The sequence below is a fragment of the Nicrophorus vespilloides genome, unplaced genomic scaffold (genome assembly GCF_001412225.1).
Source record: "Nicrophorus vespilloides isolate i.1.1-1 unplaced genomic scaffold, Nicve_v1.0, whole genome shotgun sequence".
Taxonomy (NCBI): Eukaryota; Metazoa; Arthropoda; class Insecta; order Coleoptera; family Silphidae; genus Nicrophorus; species Nicrophorus vespilloides.
In genome coordinates this window covers 1-16,326 of record NW_017100099.1, presented here as the reverse complement: position 1 = coordinate 16,326, position 16,326 = coordinate 1, and the positions used below count along the sequence as shown (strand labels likewise).

General features: G+C 27.7%; 1 protein-coding gene across 1 annotated transcript in view; it reads left to right on the top strand.

Moving 5' to 3' along the window:
* LOC108567943 (orexin receptor type 2-like) overlaps positions 1-11,767 on the top strand; it is a 42,898-nt gene extending 31,131 nt beyond the window's left edge. The window contains exons 3-6 of the mRNA XM_017928760.1: positions 1,552-1,699; positions 4,687-4,911; positions 8,913-9,069; positions 11,473-11,767. Coding sequence (XP_017784249.1) covers positions 1,552-1,699; positions 4,687-4,911; positions 8,913-9,069; positions 11,473-11,596 — 654 coding nt within the window. The 3' untranslated portion in view covers positions 11,597-11,767. The remainder of the gene's footprint in view (positions 1-1,551; positions 1,700-4,686; positions 4,912-8,912; positions 9,070-11,472) is intronic.
* Positions 11,768-16,326: the final 4,559 nt, after the last annotated feature.

The window sequence follows — 16,326 nt, the reverse complement described above, 5'->3', positions numbered from 1 at the left end:
TACAATGAAAAATAAAATATTTTTAATAAGGAAATTCTGTAACCAATAATATAGTTCACAGTAATAATAAAAAAAATAACACAGTGAATTAAAAAGAACAAGTAAAATATTATACTTATTATGTATTTCTCTTTCATCTAAACTAAATATTGTTTTAAGAATACAAATTACATTGTGACATGCGATAATTGCAGTTCGGTTTATATTTATGTGACTAGCTGCCATGAACATGCAATTATATTGTTCTTTTTGTCTGAGAATCATGTAAATGTTAACATGCAGGGACAAGTTTCAGTAAGTTCAATGGAACATTCCCAATCAATACATTATTTGAAACAATGAAATGAACAAAACTAAATAAATTGTATATCTTTCTATTATAGTAATAAGAAATAATATATTTTAAATATTGCTATTATTATTATTAAATAGATAAATAATCAATGGTATTAATGTTCATAATGGGTATACAAATTGACATACGTTTTGTGAATGTGCGTTAATTTCGTATATTTATGATTTTTTTCGTATAGATTTGTATTTTGTTTTACATGGACGTACTGGACGTTCGTACGAACGTACACTGTGATGTACAAAATACAGTGGAACCTCGCTTAACGCTCAAATATGTGTGTGAGTGGGAAAACAGTTTCTGGTGTTAGTAGTCATTCTAGTTGTATCTTAGTGTTGTTTGTGATCACAAAATTTTCAAACTTGTGTTCAGACATGTAATTTGTGATTTTTTTTGTGCAAAATTTAATAACACTGGCATGTCTCCGAATAAAAATAACCATAGATATGAAAATCAAAATCATGAAAAATCGAGATCAGCTTATACTTTTTTTTCTCCGATATGGAACAGATTAACGGAATTTACATTGGTTTATATGAGAAAACGTGTTTCACTATGCGAGTATTTCACTATAATAGTAAAAATCCGGAAATTTTGGAATGGATTAAGCCTGGTTCTACTGTATTTCAATTTTATTTCTATAAGACGTGATACTATTTCTTCCCTAAAAATGAATTTTATAGAATAATAGATGACTTTTGTAAATTATGTAATTACTTAAACACCAATATTATACATTTAACATACAATTTACTGTATTTTTTTAATTGTAGTAATTGATTGAAGAACATTTTATATTATAATTCAGTAATTATATAAATATCATCAACCACATGTAAATTATATTTAAGTTAATATTTAATATATGTTGAAACATAAATCTATAAAAGTATGCACGTGTATCTTTGTTCGCCCGAACGTACTCGATGATCATACGAACGTATACTTTGTCAAAAAAATATTTGAATTTTATTTCATCACTGGATATGCTATTTATATTTATTCAAAGAAAAAGAGATTTGTAGAAAAACAGATTTCGACTTAAACTGAACTGATTTTAAATACACAAATTTTGTTGCGTGTAAAAACGCTGATTGGACAAATTAACATCATTGTACGTTCGTATGGATATATGTATACGCTAGTTCAGACAACACATGGTATTATAATTTGGTAATCTAATTACATTTTTTTTTCAGACTGTTTCTGTAACTATATCAGTATTAACACTGACTTTCATCTCCGTGGACAGATGGTATGCAATTTGCTCTCCGCTGGAATTTAAATCGACTACACGACGAGCCAGGACTGCAATCCTTGTCATCTGGATTTCATCTCTAATATTTGGTAATTTATTGCAACGAAATGTTACTTTACGTCCATCGTCATAAATCTAACCATTAAGAAAGAATCAAAGTTTTTCATAGCAAAGATATCCGGTGTGTGTTTTATTGAGTAAAATAACAGACATAAGGCTTTTTCTACTTTTCCACAACCCTAAACCGGAAGGACACAAACTGAACACTCAATCTACGGAGTCTGCTTTATTGCTTTTACTGAAATCCCCGACAGCGAAAACTGTTAATTTAAACTTTTTCTGTGCGTCGACCCCTTGTTTCTATGTGTTTTCCCTCAAGCGAAGGCTGAAATTACATCTAACTAACATTTGTTAGAAAGTCACCGAATTCCAATCAAAGATTATTCATGTGGTTTCGGTTTAGTTTCCTAATTGTTTCAAACAATTAAAGTTTCTTTATTAGGGTTACATAAAAGCTTGTGGTTATTATTGCACAACATGAACATTCCAATTATATTTCATATACATGCAAATGAGCTATTGAATTATATTAAATTTAATATAAATAATTAATAAAATGTATGGAAAGTTACAGTATTATTTAAATGCGAAGTAATAAAGTTACACAGTAATTTTAATTAAAATTCATTTGATTTTTGTATATATTAGAATTCAACTAACTCTTATATTAATACCAAATAAACCTAGTCTAATATCTACAATTTTGTCAAAATTACTACATTTTAAGTTAATACTTAATGTGTTAATTATGTAAAATATTTACTAAGTATAGTTTTATTAAACGGCGCAATGCTATTTAAACCCGGACTATGCGAGGAAATCAATACATTCAAAAATAAACTCTACAAAAAGAGAGTGGTTTGGTTTGATCTCAAATAATGACTTCACCTTGAAACAATGTAAGCTTAGAACAAATATAATATAATTTCATGATAATGTAATTTCAGTTTATTGTACATCAAATGTAACTATTTGCTAGTTTTTCTGTCGGGGAAGTGAAATTATGTTTGAAAACCGAGACAATTTAATGGGATTTTTTTTAGAAACAAAATTTCACCGTATTCCACTTTTCTTTATGAGTATATCCATGCAACAATAATAAAAAAAAGTATAAATTAAGAGTTAGAACACATTTCACCATGCTCGAACTAAACATAACTCAATTCTAAAAGCTATTAAGGTGATACAAATTGAATTACCTAACTCGCTTCGAAGTTTGCGTCCGCGGTCAAATTTATTCCCATTGCTGTTTGTTTCCATTTCACTATCAATGAAAAATCACCTTTATCTTGAATACAATATCGATATTTGTTAAACATTGATAATTGCAAGTGTTGACAGTTTCAATAGTTGAATGATTTTGATAGATAATAAAAATTTACAAAAGTAAAAGCATATTTAATTTCAGAGAAATTAATGTTTGTACTCATTATTTAACATGTTAAAATCAAATTAGTAATTAATTTATATTTTAAGATAAGTACAGCAATACGTCACACAGTGCGACTTTGATCAGTGCGAATTCAATATAGTACGTTCTAAAAATTTCAAAAGAAAGTAAACATTAATTGATAAACTAAAAAAAAATTCTAAAATAATAGTACACAACATTATTTATTTAAATATAAATTTTTTATTTTCATTCTACTCCAGAGAGAACCTTTTTGGAATTAAGAGATATTTTTAAGATATTGTCTGTTTATTCTATAGAAAATACCTACCGTTAGCTTATGTTGAGTGGGAGAGTTGGGAGTCACAATTTCTCACCTGTACAATCAAGTTTTTGTGATCTCAAATCAAACATAAGATTATTGTTATGTGGTATTAACCAGTAACTACTACTAAACTACTACAAATTCTAACAAGTAATTATGAATAAAAACGAATATCTAAAACTTTCCCCGGTATGGTATGGTTTAGAATACAGAAAAATATATATAAAATAAGATGTTTATTTTTTTTCTTTAAAATTATATCTTTTATTGGCGAATCTACATAAACATATCAGGTACAAATAAACAGGTTTATGAAAAATTATGCAACAATGCGATACTTTTCTATCCTTTTACGGTCAAATTGACGTTTAATTGCATTTTTCTATTTGTTCTATAAACATATTGCGAAAGAAAGGGATAAAGGATTGCGAAGTGTTTTCATCATTCCATTTGTCAAATAAGCCCAGAATTCTATAGTATTGTAAATGCAAACAGCTTACCGAATCCTCCCTCGCAATATGAGCGCATTCCAGTTTAGTTGTTTGTTAGCTTTTGCTACATCTAAATATTTTGTTTGCATAATTTGGTTATATTTCAAATGCGGCCACTATTCGTAAGTGTGGAAGGTCAAAGGGCTTTGATGTGGCCAGACAGTTTGAGCTGTTCCACTGAGCGACACACGCACACGATTTCAGAGACACACTGAATATTTACGTAAATGTAAATGGTAATTGAAAAGGTTTTCCGGTATTATTTTGGTATTAAACACGCCGCTAAACCATTCAGTGGTCCTATTAATTTCATTTCCCCGAGTTTCCGACGAATGCAACGGAAATCCTCGCACACTGCCTAAAATAAACCGCTTCCCACGATATAATCCGATCTATAAATAAAACTTTTTCACGTCCTCCGCAAGGAAAAGTTAAACATTTAATTTGATACTGATTTATGTATCTTTCAGATATATCCTCGTCTTTAAATAAATCGCCACTTTAATTGGGTTAAGAACGTTAAATTTGCAGTTCCAAGGCATATATCACTTTGGTTGATACTAGAAATAATGAAGCCTTCATTGTATTAATGTAGTTTTTTTATTTAGATATCACTAATATTATCAGAATTAGATACATTTATTTGATATGTTGCATTTATATAATTATGAAACATATGACAAAATTTTATATGCTGTAACTCAACTGTAATTAATTGAATAATTGTAAGTAATTTCTTTAATAAATTGTAATAAATAAAATAAATTCTTAATATTCAATGATTAATGACATTCTAACGTTTATTTCCAGATATTCCCGAGTTGGTCGTGTATTCCTCTCGCCCGAATGCCAATGTCGAAATCGAGACAATCTATTTCACAGATTGTGCGCCTTCGTGGTCGAAAGCGACGGAGACTAAATGGGCCGGTCTCAAGTTCTTCCTGCTCTATGCCATCCCATTATGCTTTATGACCTTCACTTACACCAAAATCATCATGGCTTTATGGCAGTCTGGCCACTCTCATCAGAAAATTAGTAAGTCATTAATATAAATAAATCATGTCTAATCTTTGAAATTTAATTAATCGATTCAAAAACTTGCAAATTAGAAGATAAAATGTTCGTTATTTGATGCTTTTATCTATTATTGAATGATGGAAAGTTTTTCATATTTATCTTATTCTTAGTATTATATCGACATGTAGTATTTATATTAAAATTTCAAACTTCAAAAGGAACGTGAAAAGTATCAATGACATTCAACTACTCAAAATGTTCGTATTTTTTTTAATTAAATCTATAAGTACACTTAGAAAGTATAAAATAAAATATTGGGTCGACAAGAAAGTACTTTACGCTTATTAGTGTAAACTAAAACTCTTTTTTTTTGTATACAATGAATGAACTTTATATATTTTCCATTATGTTCATACAACTTCATGATTACGTGCTCATCAAACTGCTGGTCCTTATCAGCAAAAAACTGAACCAAGTGCGATTTCACATTATCATAATTAATGAAAGTTTTACCATTAGATCAGTTTTTCAAACGTAGAAAAAAAAATGGTAATCTGATATTACAAAGTCTCCAATCATACTAGACGAGTTACCAAAGATGTACGGATTTGCATTGTTTTGGAGAAACACGATTTGCTAATTCTGGTCATTTTTCTTTGATTGATTCCTCCAGTTTCATTAGTTGTTGACAGTAAACATCTGTATTGATCGTTTGGTTCTTTGGATGCAACTAAAATACACAAAATACCTTCGTAATAACACTAAATTGAAAGCCTGATATTTTCTATGAAATTCAGCACAAATCACGTCGACGATTTGTGCTGGTTCATCATGTTGGAATCATGATTGTTTTCGTTTGATGTTATTATCAAAAAGTAAAGATTTCAACTAAATTGTCTTAAGAACTAACATTAATATAAACATATGATAATTATATAAAGAAAGAGAACATTGTAACTTAATTATTTTATATATTTTCAATAATAAAGAAGATATTTTACTAAAATATAATATTTATGTATTTACACTATATAAATGTGCAGGTTAAAGTTTAAAAAAAATATATTAAATTACCTTTTTTCTTTCAATTTGTATACAATTTCTTATAAATTATGTAAGAATTCTTGTTCATATTAAATTATTAACCGTTTAAAATACTTAACAAAACTAAGTTTTATCTATAATTGTTCACGTCGGAAACAGAACGAGAACAAAGGCGAAGAAAATGAATCGGATCAAGGGAAACCGAAATTCCGACAATAGAATATAATGGAGTTTAATACCGAACCTACGCAGGTTAATTGAAATAAATTACGCGATTTAAATAAATCTCGGGGGGAAAACGTATTCAGCTACAGTTCGTTACCTTTTGGTGCTTCAAAAGAGAAAATTACATGCAGTTTCCCCTCCCCCCAAGCGAGTGATTTTCTAGATAAAAGCACCAACTGAAACTAAAGAAAATAATGCCGTACCGCAAAGAAACTAATTTAGAGACAGTCAAACACATCCTTCGAAGAGTTTATGACATCTCAATCTGCAGGGAAAACCAGAAATTGATCATTGTTTTTCATTTAAATCATTTCGTTTAATTAATTCTTCCAAATATAAGATTGCTTAATATTTACGTAGTAGAAAAGGGGGAGAATGAAAAGAAAAAAAGCTATTTCCCTTTACGACCTGGCGCATCCGGAATACCGTTTGCAGTTAATTAATATGAAAGGTTACGGATCCGCTTTAATTAGCTTTTGTGGTGGATCGCGCTGATGTTAAAAAAAGTTGCAGTTTTTTTTTTTTTAATATTTGTTTAATGACTAGTTGCATTAAAATCGTTAAATTTAAAAGGCTGTTTTTTTGTTTTGTTTGACATCAATTTTGCATAAGACAGATCAAATTCAATTTATCTTCTAAACTAATTTATTTATAAACTATTCAAATTTAAAAATTAAATATATTTACATAATATTCATTTGCTAATATTATAGTAATAGCAACTTTAAATATATTAATAAAAAATAGATTCAAATAAATAGTATCCATTCAATGATATTAGAGTATAAGAAAATAGAATTTTATAAAAAGTAAAGAGGTTTCCTCCTTATATGCTATTTAACAATGAGATCGTTTGGCAGTGGTATTAATAGTTTATACTTTAGCAAATTGAATGCGTTTTACCAAAACGCAATTTTATTTCTAAACAATTTGCGCTCTTTTAACTTTATAAAACTGCTAACCGTTAGTACTTTATTCAGTATTTATTTTAAATACGTTACATTTTATTCATTTGTACTATTATTTTTTTAATTTTATTTTAATCAATTATGTTTAAACTTACATAGTAGATTTATTTAACTTTTGTCTACTTTAATTTTCTCAATATAAGATATTTATCTTTTTTAAATAATTGAGTTAGAACATATATGAAGTTAAGGTTTATTATAAAATATAAATTTGTCATTTTTTAATTAGCTGTGATTGACGAGTATGCTCGTCATGGTGAAATTTCAATATTTTGTATTGTGACGAGTATACTCGTCATGCGTAAAAAGTAGTTACCATTTGCTATTAATGAAAACTAAAATATATTCGTAAATTTCAAAATGTTTAATATACGTGGAGAATTGTTACGAAAATACTGTAAACATTGTGAACAAAGATGTTTTTTTCAATCTAAATGTTTTGTACGTAATAAAAAAAGTTTTGTATGCTTGCAAGCAGAGTTCTGAGTCAGATCAATCATTTTCTGCGATATCGTCAAAAAGCAATCCTACACGAAGTTACATTGTTAAAAAAATAATATTTGGCAAGAATCAAGATATTTATGTTCGACTTTCTGAGTATTTTATATATTGTACCTTGCACTGCTCAGTATCGTTCCAAAACAGCCGATTTAATTTCTATCTAATCACTTTTCTAAGTAATTGATTTCTCTTGTTTCGATCCTTCATATGGAAACTATATATGTTTATGTTAAGTAAATAAATTTTATTAAATCAATTATCAATTTCATAAAAAAAAGACAATAGTCATTTGATTACAACTTAATTCAATATTATAACAACTTCACATAATCTTTGTTTGACGAGGGTGAAATTGCGCGGTTGAACGAAATAAATCATTTTGGGGATTCAATTATTTATTTTCAACTTCTTATATCGCTTACACTTTATATACTAGAACTATACTCAACTAATGCTATCTTAATACTGTTTAACGGGCAGAAATACCTATGGCCAATATCCCTTTGTAACAGTTAATCTTTTGTTTTACTTTTATTATTGTTGTGAATGAAAATGTTTAATTTTGTTTTTAACTGTTACAATAAAGATTATTATTATTTATTACTGTTTAACTAATGTTTTTCACCGATGCTTAACTCTTCCGAGCTAATCTTTCTCGCCAACTTCAAGTTGTACATTGTTGCCATCTAAATGAATTGCAAAGGTGTCCAAAACTTGCCGTAGTAAAACTGAATATATAGCTTTTTATTTCTATTAAAATAAAATTAATAAACACATTACAATTATATAAAGTAACAAATAAGAAACAGATTAATATCACTAAAGATAAGATAATAAATATAATATATAGTAATAATATTTATTATAACAGTAATACATTAGTAAATATCAACAATCAAATCATACTACAACAATAAATAATAACCACAGGTTTTTCCATCCGAAAAATATGTATTAATATAGAATTTACATAATATTTCGAAGGAACTTTCAAATTACACTGAAGGAAAGAAAAGAAACACGAAAATAAAATAGACATAAATCATTAAATGGAATTTGTTTTTATATGCCTGCAATAGATTTTAGTAATTATTCTATGTTTGTTGAATATTTAAATAACTGATTACTTTAAATGAGTTATTTACGATCTAATAAAATAGAGTGCATTTTTTTCCTGTCTCTGAGAGAATATGCTTTCGGAGATTGGAAAGATCAATTCGATAATGAGAGTAGGAATCGTTCTGTTGGGACATTGTACATAGCTTGGACTTTTGATTCCAGAATCTGTGGATAACAGCCGCTGCAATTTTTCGATGGCATCAAATAGCAGCACCAGAGCACAACTGAGGTCTCGCAAGAGTGCAGCCAAAATGCTCGTCTCCGTTGTAGGAATGTTCGCTATCTGTTATTTCCCTGTGCACTTACTCACCATCCTCAGGTAAGTACATCAATAAAACTATCTTAGCTCTTCGTCCTCGCAAAATGGAAAAACTGTATACACTACAGATAAGATGAAGTGCACTCGTGGAACGTGGAAGATGTATAATTACAAATAACGGATTTAATTATTTTATATATACATTTATATAGAACGACCTCAAATCTGAGCGCACGTTTGATGTTCTGTATATAAATATTTAGGAGGCAATTCAGTCATGAAAATAAACTCATTGCGGATAGAATTTAATTTAAATTAATGTATCTCAATATTTCCACGTGAGTTTAATAATAATAATAATGTTTATTGCATCAGTCGTACAAAAAAACATATACAGAAATAAAAAGAACAAAATAAATATATATAATTTCAAAAAAGTTAACTGATACAAAAGGCTATTGATCATAGGTCTTTCTGCCCAAACGTGAGTTTATTATACTCGAAAAGTGGATGCGCCGGGTTATTTATTTCTTATTTTGAAAAACAAAAATATTAATTCATACATTTAAGTATACTTAAAATTATGTAATTATTTCATACACTTTTTTAATTTAAAATCATTTATATGGTATTGTTTTTTATCAATGATTTTTTATTATTAAATATTCATGAAAAGTATAGTAAAGTTATATTTTAATATTTAAAGAAATGAAATATACCATAATATCTTTTCGGACGAGTGGCGGATTTATTAGCACTGACGTTTACAGAAGAGACTTACTTTTTTAATTTCAAATAATTTATATTAGAGTCTTCAGTATACGTATATGTAATCGTATTGTTTCTTATCAATGTTTTTTTATTATTGAATATTCATCAAAATTATAGTAAATTATTATTTTAATATGTACAGAAATTACATATACCTTAATATTTTGCTTAGTGTGATCGATCAGTGCGGATTCTTTATAGACCGGATAGAAAATTATAAAACAAACTAAGTTACAATTTTTATACATAAATGAATTTTGAGGGAATTCAAGTCTCTTTTTGTGTTGTTTCTTTTTATTTGGTTTTAAGTCCTCGATTAGTCCAGTTTTAAACTGTACGTGACCGCATTATGCGAGACGCCGAACGCTGCAAATTTGCGACATAGCAATTGTGTCTTAAGTCATTTATATCTTAAAATATATACTTGCTGCAAACTTAAGTTAACAGTACATAGTTGATAGTTAATATATATATAAGTTTTGTATAGCACAAATTAAATTTTAATTATATCCGGCTTTAAGAGATTAAGTTATATTTTTTTAACTAATTCTCCATATAATTATTCTCCACACTTTTTTGGTTTAAAAAATACCACTTACGTTAGGTGTTTTAAAAGAATTTTACGTAATCGGATTGTTTCTTGTTGAGGATTTTTATATTGCATATTCATTAGAATTTCGTTCATTCGATTATCTATGAATAACAATGGGCGATTCCCGATTTTACACCGAAGCTATCGTCATTTTAATAAATTTCCAATTCAAACTTACACAAATCAAATATTCACATACAAAGAAAATTTCGGTTCTAGAATATTATTTCTCAAATAATATATCATGTTTTATGTTTCTGTATGATTCAATAAATTTGAAATAAAACACATTTTTTATACATGAATTGGTATAATAGTTTACGGACGAGCGGCGGATATATCCGCTTTAACCGTTACACAAGGGATTCAGCTTACATAATTAACGTTAATTCTTAGTGAGACAGAGCTGTCAAACGTCATTGTTTTTGATAAAACGTTATTTTCATGGAGGCGCAAAAAACAATTGAAAACGTGACTAAAAACTCTCCGTTCGCAGAGGGTTAGACTTTGTAATGGTTTTGTTGCAACAGGCGAATAAAGAGTTTTTATAACCATATAGGTGATTTTTCAATAATCTACATTTCTTTTTATTACTTAATTTATACAAAATCTTAATTTATATTAACATTAACATTCAAATTGTTAGTTCATATTATGTTTTATTTCTCCCATATACATAAAGTGAAGTTTTTTTTCTTGATATTTTATATATTTATTATGTTTATTTTATCCACTTTCGTGGATTATAAAATATATATTGTTATTATATAATTTAAGATTTTAAGTGTTGACATTATTTAATTTAAATTTACTAAATTTATTGGTATAACAAATCTAAAGACGGATTATATATATTTCATATTTATCTTAATTTTGATTTTCGAATATTTCAGTTTATAAATCGAAATAAAAACGAATTATGTGAGTAATCGAGGTTTCATGAAATAAGAAATAATTTTCATTAATAAGAAACATATTTATTTCATAGCTTCTATACATTTTTCCATTTATCGAAGTGAAAAGGTGCTTTAAATAAATTTAATTCTGACTAATTTTTTTTATGTAAACTTTCACAACTTTTCTTCTATTGATATTTTCAGGTTGACGAATGGTTTGCAGAATTCTGACCTGAACCGTGTACTTTCGATGCTGTCGCACTGGTTGTGTTATGCCAACAGCGCCGTAAATCCAATTATCTACAACTTCATGAGCAGTAAGTGCTAAAATTTTATCGGCGCTATAAAAGTTCAATGCAAACGGAAACTTTACCGTTCCTGCTTATATACAATTTGAATATCCTGCTTGGAAGTTACCTAACAAGCGTACTCGGCAAAAGAAACGGTGAACTTGGCATTTTTTTTAAATAATTCAAGTAGGTGTACATTGTACACATTCATATATACAGCAATACAAATAAAAAAAAACATTTACTAATATCATCTATAAGCTTTATTTTATGTATTTCAAAAAATAATTTAAATACGACTTAATCTAGTTCCGCATTTTTTTGTTAAAATTATTGTTAAATTATTTTTTTGCAATTTTATTGGATTAAAATTAAGTATTCTCTCATAAAATATACTGCATATTAAGAATAGTCAAAAAAATTAAATAAATAATTCTAATTTCAATCAATAAAGAATTTTTTTGTTTATTTTCCTTAATAATAAAGAAATATTCTTAATAATTAAATATTTATTTATTAATATTGCGTTTTAATCGATATTTTAGTTAAATAATGAACGTACTTTTTTCCTAATAGCAGATCAAATTTTAATTATTAATTTGCTTATCAAAGTAAAAGTTGCCTTTAATCCAATCAGAAATCGGATATTGTCTGTGTTTATGTGTGCAGAAAACTTCCGTCAAAGCAAATTCAAGGCAAACTTCATGCCAAACTTTCGTTCCCTGCTCTAAATATAATATGATCTGTCCATATTAATTATAATATCTTAACGAACAAGTAAACTACTTCTTGTAAAATTAATTTCTTGAACCCATTTTAATTAGCTTTATAACTTAAATTAAATTTTGTAAATAACTTGAATTTTAAGATACTGAAATACATGGTATAGTGCGGATTTGATCAGTCTTTTCATCATCTAAAAGTCGATTAGTCCGGTTTCTGATAATGCCATACATAATGAGTGATTTTTTTTTAGAGATTAGGTAACTTATCATTGAAATTGGTTATGTAAATTATTTTTTAAGGAATGGGAAGGAATACGGGTCTTTAATGTTCTTCCTGAACAATTCGATTCCCGAACATAAATCGAAACAAAACTCGGTTTTCGAACATAATGTCAGTTCTCTAATAACTAATAACCATATACGAGATATTACAGTGATACAATAACAAAACCTAATTAATTTCTGTTTTCGAACAATAACAAAAAATATATTTTCTTTCGCTTTTCGCAGTCTTAAAAAAGACTGATATTATATTACTAATACATTAATAAAACTTTAGCTTTAATGATTAACATAGTTATTTTTCAAAAAAAAGGATAAACTCAAACATAAAATTAAAACAAAACTCGGTTTTCGAACATAATTTCATTTCTCCAACTAATAATTATGTATGAGATATTACAGTAACATAATATAATAAAATATTTAATTTCAGTTTTGAAACCTTAACAAAAAGTATATAATTTTCCTTTTTGAACAGTCTTTGTGAAACTATAACAAATACAAATGTTTTAAAAATACTTAAGATATTTTATTACTAATGCATTAATCAAATTTTAATCAATAATTATACAAAAAAAAAGTATAAATAAATACTATAATTGTGTTCATAGTGAAAAAAATATTCATAAAATGTCGCTCTGACCTGTTTTTGTATTATTATTGCCATCATATCAAGAATATATTTAACAATAAAATAATACAAATTTTCCTCCTTTGTAATTTTTAATATTAAAACTATTGTATAATACATTCGTTTCCTTGTTAAGGATAATACAGGAGATACAAAATATAAACCAGGAGAAACGGCTTCATTCCAAAAGATTTAGTGTCAACAGGGAAACTAAGAATGGATGCTCCGCTTAATAAGAAAGTAATATACTTTAAGGAGACGCCCAAGTTCATGACATTCGGGAAGTTCCCAATTGAAAAATTTAGCTCAGAAAAGTTTCGCGTTCGTAGAATATTGCGAAACGAGTGCAACCTTAGTGGGACAAACATAAAAACTAATACAATTTCGACTAACCAAAAAAAGAAATTACAGTTTCGTACTTTCACATATTTTTTTTTTTTAATAATTGGAAAATCATTAGTATGCGCTTCACATTTAATGTTTGAACTGTCTTTCCTGAACTAATACAATTTAGCCTTCAGTTATGAACTTCACGGAAGTTCCACTGATTAGATCGTTAATTCAAACGCTAATTGTGTTTATCTTCCTAAAAGTTACACACCAAATATTGATAATGATGGTATTAAATTTAAATGAATGCTCCATTTCATTTAAATTTAAAAAAAACTTGTTATATATAAATAATGATGTTATTTGATACAGCAATACCTCGAATAGTGCGGATTCGATCTGTTCGGATTCACTATAGTCGGGTTACAAAATTTCAAAAGAAAATAAATTTTAATTAAACAAAACAAATTCTAAAAAATAAGTATTTAATATAGTCAAGACTATTTGTGTGCGTTTTTTGTTCCTCGATTAGTCCGGGATATTAGCGGAACCGATTGCCCGCACTATGGGAGGTATTTAAACTCGATTTTATTTAAAAATAATTCTCATTTTTTCCTATATTTTTCTATGCAATTTTTTTTTGTCTGTTCATAGATGATAAATTTAAATTTATTCGCTTGAATTTATTCATTATATATAATGTTTTAATATCTTAGAAGTTTTTGTGTGAAAATATGTGCTATAAAAACAGATATGTTACGAGTATTTCCGTGTTTCCTATATCTCTGAAAAATTTTGATGTGGGGAATCTGATTTATGTCTCCATCGGTATAAAAAAAAAGGACGCACGCCGCGGGACCATCCTCTCCATTTCGACGAAAACGGATATCCGGGCACGACGGAAGAAGAATGCGACAGGGAATTGCCATCCGTTTCACATGGTCAATTTGCTAACTTTAAAATCGAATCACTTTACCAAAAGTATATTTGAGCACAAAAGCTTTGAACTTTACAAATGCACACACGTAGTTACTATAATTGATTTATTGGTCTATCTGTAAGCACTGCAAAATACGCCATCTATTAACTTAATTTATACTAACAATATGTTAATAAAAAAAACCTATGCATTTTTCTCGCTCGAAAATGCTTGCAACTGATTCAGAATCGCATTAAAAGTTGCATCTGTAAGTAGCAATATGTATGTGCATACACAAACTAACTTTTTGATATTCATACGACACCTGATTTCGTCTATATATACATATCGTGTGGTTTGATTTAAAATCTGTATTGAAAATTGGAAATAATCAAATTACACTAAAATTTACAACAAAGAAATACTTCGGTCCTAATTTGATGAGCCAATAAAATTAGCATTTTTTTTTGTTATGTCATAGTATGTTTAATTTACAATATTATTCCTAAAGAGTGGCATTAGACATTTCTTTTTTGGTAGTATATTGATGCTCTGCGATTCCACTATTCCCTTTGTCTGTGTATCTGCTGCTATCCTTAACACTGTCATTGTCCATCGCTTTGGCTGAAGGTCCGTATGAACCTCTTTCATTTGACAAATAAATAAAGAAATTTAAATTTGGTCCGAAAATCTATATTGAAAATTGGAAATAATCAAAGTATTCTAAAAATTGAAACAAAAAAATATTTTAGTACCAATTTGATGCACCAATAAAATTAGCAAATAAATAAAGAAATTTTAAAGTGTAGGTTAATATTTTTTATGAATTATTGATTGGAAAATTATCGCGTGAGTCGGAGCTCTCAAATGTATTTCATACTTGCGGGTGAATAAAAAAAACCATGGAAATGAATTATTCACGGGGAGTAATGCGCTTTTTGAATTCTCCTTGGATGAAAAGACGACTTCCTAATATCATTTACGGCAGATGTTCCGTGCATTTTCTCGTTCATGAAATTAAAAATCTAAAATAAAGTGTTTTGAATTGCTTTGGAAATAGTGTTACTAAACAGTTAATTTATTTTTCAACATTAAATTTGCACCAACTGCCGAGTTTTTAGAAATTGTATATACTTTGTATCATTATTAACCATAAACTAATTCAGTTTTACTTTGATAATAATTTATTTCAAATAAATATCCATTTATATTTATATTATAATTGATGAGAGAAGAAAATGTATATCAATTTGTCTTCAATTTTCCAATTTTGTAAAGAGTAATGTTTTCGTATGTCGTTCTTCAGCTCCATCAAAAATTGAAGAAAAATGTGATTCCCCAATTTTCCTACACTGACTGAGAATATACCACAACTAGATCTACACCTACCTCACTGTGGGTTCAACTTTACGCTAATTCGTATTGCGTCGTCTTTTACAGGAACGAAATTGCGGCTAACTGTACTTTTTAAATTTATATCAACAATTTAAAGTTCTACAATACTTGTCCCATGATTTCAGTTGTTTTTTTTTTACAAATACGTAAAAGTCTTAGTTCATAATTTAGATATATTTAATATTATCTTATAAAATAATAACTTAAAAAAATACAATGAAAACTTGCATGTCTACCATATTTCGTTCCTGATAGATAAGAAAACTAAATCGTTCGAAATGCGAATCCATTTCTCTTATAAGAATTAATTATGTTACATTTTTTTTTGTTTATTATTATTTTTAAAGCAATCTATCATCTGACATTGATATCTAGCCTTAGAATGTGGTAAAAGTAAGTTAAAAAAGGACACTATAAATAATTAATGAAGTGAAGATCCAGCAACCCCACTTCACATATACGTATAATTTTTTATGCACTTGCACA